General features: G+C 58.6%; 1 protein-coding gene across 1 annotated transcript; it reads left to right on the top strand.

Moving 5' to 3' along the window:
• Positions 1 to 1,297: 1,297 nt before the first annotated feature.
• On the top strand, positions 1,298 to 2,111 carry LOC133927988 (alpha carbonic anhydrase 8-like). The gene is made up of 2 exons (XM_062374297.1): positions 1,298 to 1,356; positions 1,652 to 2,111. The coding sequence occupies exons 1-2, from the start codon at positions 1,298 to 1,300 to the stop codon at positions 2,109 to 2,111; spliced, it is 519 nt and encodes a 172-aa protein (XP_062230281.1).
• The last annotated feature ends 3,758 nt before the right edge of the window (positions 2,112 to 5,869 follow it).

Raw genomic sequence — 5,869 nt, 5'->3', positions numbered from 1 at the left:
AGCCCGCAGCGCACTCTTTCCCCACCCGTTCCAGCACACTCCCCACCCCCGAAAAAATGCCGAGGGCAGGAAGCAGCTGCCGTGACAAGGGGCCGACAGCATGCTGCTGGAGTCGAGGATTATCAACGAGGAGGGGGCGGAGAAGGTCCGCAAACATATGATGCCCGAAGGCCAGCGCGAGGCATCGGTGGTGAGGGCGGTGATCTTCCCGCCCATCATGGACCGGCCGGAGTGCATCATCGTCTTCATCTCCTTCGTCGCCGTCGGGCTGGTGCCCCCGTTCTCCACGTTCTTCATCCAAGTACTGGACACGTTCGGCATCCAGCTAGTGCACCTGAGTCCGAACTCAGTGGTCATCCTGGCCATCTTCGCGCACTTCTGCGAAATGTTCGTGGGAGTGCCACCGTCGGTGGCCCTGTTCCGCCACTTCTTCGTCCTGCGGCCGACCGGGAAGAAGAGAGGCTCCTCTGGCGTGGATGTCACCGGCTGTTGCAACTTCCGGTTGCAGGACGGGCTAGCCGAGCTATACATCCTGCAGATACTGCGGAGCAAGTGGGAGGACTGGCGGCGCAACTGGGTCTACATCGACGTCAGCCCCCACGACCGCCTCACGCTGCCGGAGATGGTGGCGGAGCCCCACAGGCCGACCTGGGAGGCGGCCCTGGCGGAGGATGAGAGGATGCGGCCGGTACTTAACTGCATCGACGACCTGCGTCGAGCGGGGCTAACGTCGGTGATGGTGGTGAAGGATTATCTGCACCGCCGCCTGGCGCCCCTACGGGAACAGGCCCGCCCTTGCTGGATGTACACGGGCCCCAACGACATCACCAGGACCCAGATCGGCGAGGACGGGAACCTGGATGAGGGAGCGCTGGCGGCCCTACTGCGGTTGGTGACCGGCGTAGAAGACCTCACCTGGGCGGTCCTGCCCCGGGAGCAGCTGGCACTCTACACGGACCAGGGCCGGGTGGCGCTGCAAGCGACGCTGCCGAAGTTCGACGCCTAGGGTCTGGTCGACCGTCCGGGGCGCCAGAACCCCAGGACTATCCAGATTCCTGGGGTGGATAAAGAGGCGGGCGGTGCGCAACGGACCGGTGGCGGGGACGCCACGGGCGGCAGGCCGCAGGGGGGCCGTGGAGCTGCTGCAGGCAGCAGCCATCAGGCCGGCGGCAGAGGCGCCGCTGGTAGCAGAGCGGCGGCCTCAGGGGACAAAAGAAAACACCCCCGGGAGTTCGTGCCCCAGCCGTCATCATCGTAGTCGCCGTCTCCTCCATGGCAGCAGCCGACGGTGGGCGGCATGAAGGAAGGAGGCTGGGGCAGCCAGTCGTCGGACGCGGAGTCCGCGACGGAGGCCAGGTCCAGGGCGCGGGAGCTCGAAGACCAAGGTCGGGCCGGTGGCGCTACAGCAGGCACCCGGGCTGACCCGCCACCGGAGGCAGGCTCCACGGTAGCCCCTCAACAGCCCGGGGGAACAGAGCCCCCCACCGAAGAGGAGGAAGACAGACCCCGGGCCAAAGCCGCAAGACTCGGATTTCAAGATTCCAGATTCCCAGTGGCAATACCGCGGACCGAAGTCTACGTAAGCCCTATTTTTCTCCCGAGCGTGTTTGCCTGGCTATCAGTTTTGGGGACTAACCTTTTTCATTTTCAGGCCGCCCAAGGACCCTGCCGGAGACCAGAGGTGGCCAGAGGCGCCAAGGGCGGCCCCCGCTCCCAAGCCGAGCGCGCCTGCGCCTGAACCGAGCACGCCGGCGGAACCGGAGCCGCAGGCACCGCCCTGCCCTAAGCCAAGGGCAGCGGCCGCACCCGAGCAGCCGACGCCATCCGAGCCCACACCGAGCACTTCAAGGGCGGGGCAAGTGGCCACAGCGGAAGTGGTCGTGGCGACGGCGGCACCAATGTGGCAGCCATTGGGGACCCCAAGCGCCTCTGCTGAGAGGGCTCGCAAGGGACCCAGCGCCTGGCCGTCATCCAGCCAGGCTCCAGAGCCCCTCCCGAACGTGCTTGGAAGCGCTCGGGAGGTGATCGAGCGGCTGGAGGCGGCCATGGCGGTGGAGCGAGGAGAGCTCGAAAGGGACCACATCGCCCTCGTCGAAGAGAGGGGCGGCTAGAAGAGGTTGGCCGGCTCCTGGAGGCCCGTATCGCCTCGGCCTGCGCAACTCATGAGAGGGTAATGCGCGCAGTGGCTGAGGAGCGGGAGGCACTGGAGGAGGTGCGCGACGAAGCTATTGCTGCGCAGGAGGAGGCCAGCCGCTTGGAGCAGGCATCGCGGTGGGGAGCGGCTGGTCCGAGCTCGGGAAGAGGCAATCAGACTTAGCCCGCCGGAGCGACGAGCTCGAGCGTGGTCGCGCCGAAGTCCACTGTCGGGAGGAGGAGGTCGGGATCCGCGAGACTGACGTCGAGATCACGGCGACGGCTCAGGACGCCCGGGGGGGTGCAGATTTCAAGGTGCGAAGCAGAGGCCACCTCGGCGTCGGTGGCCCTTATTGCTCGGCAGGAGCAGGCCGCCAAATGGGAGGCCGAGCTGGCCGCCCGGGAGCGGGCCCTTGCTGCCTTAGCCGAGCAGGTGAAGCGGGGACAAGCTGAAGCCCCGGCGACCAACGGCGTCCCGACTAGCGCGGCCGACGGGATTAGCCTTGAGGAGCGGCTGCAGATCGTGAGGGACGAGCTCGAGACCGTCGTGGATGAGTGGGCCAATGTGAAGCTAATGATGTGATACATCCTTCATCAGGCACGGAGGTCCATGAGGGTAGCCGGGCTCAGGCGAGTCAACGTAGGCGAGAAGGGGATGGACCAAGAGACCATCGGCCACCTTGCCCTCGACTTCGAGGATATCAGCCAGCGCCTCAAGGCTCTCCCATGGGTGGTGCAGGAGTTGGCATCCCGGGAGAGGCGCGCTCTAGCCCAAGCAGTGGTCGAGCACGTCCTTGCCAGCTACCGAAGCCAAGACCCCACCTTCTCGCTAGAACCGGTTCGGCAGGGAGTGGTCGAGGCCGAGGAAGCAGCCGCCCGGGAAGCTATTCAGGGCGTCGCCGCCGAGGTGGCAGCGTGCTTCACGTGGGAGCCACCGCCGGAATCGAGCAACGGCACCAGTAGCGAAGCCTCCTCGCCGCCTTCAGAGCCCGCCGACTTAGATTAGGTTTTTGTTTTTTTTTTTTTGACTTGTTGTAAATATGGGAGTGATCCCCTCCAAATGGTTCTTTTTTAATATAAGAGAAGCCTTCCTTCGGGATCGAAACTCCAATGCTTGTCTTGATGTCGTCTTTTTGCTTTTCACTTGACGTTCCGAGAAGAACTTAGCCAGAGCGAGCCCGACCTTCCTTCCCCGAGAGCAGAGTCGCCCCGACCACTCATCGCACGAGTAGTCGGACCAACAAAGCGTCCAGCCCCCAAGCCCTCGTGAGTCCGTAGCTGCTAAGTCAAGAGACAAAGGCATGAACTTCCTTGCTCGGGAGATAGGTCGATCCAGCACGGAGCACGCCATGACTAGTGAACACTTTTCCACTTTGCGACCTCTCAAATAAGCAGACCGGAGACACATGCGGGCGGAAATGCGACCAAGAGTCCCCACGGTTTGGTGGTGTCCAGGCTAGGATGAACTAGACCAAGCACTGACAGCCCGCCCCCTGGGTCTAGGCGGTCCCGACCACTCTTTGCTCAAGCGGTAGGATTACCCGAGAACCCTAGAGGCTCGGTAGTGCCCGGGGTACTGCCAAGCTGGCCGAACACCACGACCACCATGAAGGACTTCAGTAAAACATCAACATCCGTACGGTACACCTGTCTACTGTCTGTTCCTGTCGTTCCAAAAAAAGCGAACACGTGGGTAGGGTCTTGTGCACGAGGAGACCATCTCGCCGTACAGATTAGAATGCGAGGGTCCTGAGGATAACTCAGGAACAATAGTTTACTGAGTAAGTAAGAATGTAAATTCGTATGACTTTCGTCACTCACCGGACAGCTGTCAGCCTTCCGCCGACCGATCCAGGAGTGGTGCGCGCTCCGAGCTCGGGGTACCCGGGAACTTGGTTCCCTCGTACGGAATGCCCGAGCTTTGGAAAGCATGAGGGGGAGCCACTACGCGGGAGGGCGCCACATGGCAACCTGCTTATCTGGCCTCGGGACTCGGGGACCCCTGGTTCCTGTGTCACCGACAGCTATGCGGATCGCCGCCATCGAGAGCTCACTTTTGAGGTTGGAGATCATGTATACCTCAAGGTGTCGCCCCTCAGAGGAGTTCGCCGATTCCAAGTCCGAGGCAAGCTAGCACCTCGATATGTGGGGCCATTCCAGATTCTTGCTCAGCGTGGAGAAGTAGCATATCAATTGGACTTGCCGCCGTCTCTCTCCACCGTGCACAATGTGTTCCATGTGTCACAATTGAAGAAATGTCTCCGAGTCCCGACGGAAGTCATTGATGTTGCACCCCAAGAGTTGCAATTGGACTTGACATATTATGAGCGGCCACTCCGTATCTTGAACAAAGTCGAATGCAAGACACGGCGAAGTTCAATCAAGTTCTTGAAACCTCAATGGAGCAATCACACGGAAGCCGAAGTGACATGGGAGCGGGAAGATAAGCTCCGCTCCGAGTATCCAGATTTCATTAAGAACTTGTAAATATGGATGTAATATAGAATATTTGGAATCTCTCACGTGTCCAAGTTATCGCCATGTGAATGAAAATATGCATTGGATTCTATCTCTCACAGCGTGGTTCCTAGACTCATCGTGCTCTTCCCCGACTCGTACCGAATCTCGGGGCGAGATTCCTTTTAAGGGGGGGGAGGTTTGTCACGTCCCAAATCCTTAATCACATATTTAAGCATAATTATACTTCTTAAGCATTATGTTTAATTTTGTGTAATTTGTTTTGTAACTCTAGAGCAATTCATTTCAAGACAATTGGATGAGAGGAAGAGATCCAGGAGAGAAAAGAATGAAATTCGCAGTTAAAACGGACTCTTTCTCTAACACGTGGGCCCCACCGGAGTGGGCCAACCACCCCACTCTCTCTCCCTCTAGAGTGGCAGCTCACTCTCTCTCTCCTCCTCACTCTCCCTCACGTTCCCCACCCGTGCTCCCCTCCCCTCTCACTCTCCCTCTCACTCCCTCTCTTTTCTTCCAAAATCCGAGCTCAAGAGAGGGACTTGAGGTGAGTATGTGGTACCATTGCGATCACAAGCTCATGAGATATCCATCCCCCCAATTTATTTTGGTTTTCCCGGAGGATTTGAGCCAGATTTGGTGTCTTTTGGTGTTTAGGGTAGAAATGTGAAGAACACCGGATTTCTTCGCCTCCCGAGCTTTTCCCTCCGTTTCCTCCTTCAATCGGCGGTCCACAATCTCGGTAAAGGCCGTTGGGTAAGTCCCCTAAACTCCCATGTCAAGAATCCACCTTTTTGGATGGTTGGATTTCGAATTTTGAGCTACGGGTTTGAAGTTCATGAGTTCTTGATGAATTAGAAGCAATAGCCGAGTTTTGGTCGATTTCGGCGTATGCATGTTGTCCTATGCGGTAGAGGAAGTCAATGTGATGCTCTAGGTCCAAGTCCCCACTCCAAATGTCGCTGGAATCGTCGCCAGTGAGCTCCCAAAGTGCCTCCAGTGACTCCCAGCAGTTTGACCGCCACCCCAAGGTCGGTCAAACCAGCAGGGGCCAAAACCCTCTACATGGGGGCGTTCTGACCGTGTTTCCGGTGGTTTGACTGCAACTCTTGGCAGTCTGACCGCTGTATACCCAGACAACACTATTACTACTTGCTGAAACTTGTAAATTCATAATAAATTCTCTGTAGCTCCAAAAACTATGAAACAAATTTTGTTGGTTTCATAATAACCTACTCTACCTATCAGCCATGAAATAATG

Source organism: Phragmites australis, chromosome 9 (assembly GCF_958298935.1).
Source record: "Phragmites australis chromosome 9, lpPhrAust1.1, whole genome shotgun sequence".
Lineage (NCBI taxonomy): Eukaryota > Viridiplantae > Streptophyta > Magnoliopsida > Poales > Poaceae > Phragmites > Phragmites australis.
Note: the sequence above shows the minus strand (reverse complement) of the source record. Positions and strands in the feature narration are given on the sequence as shown.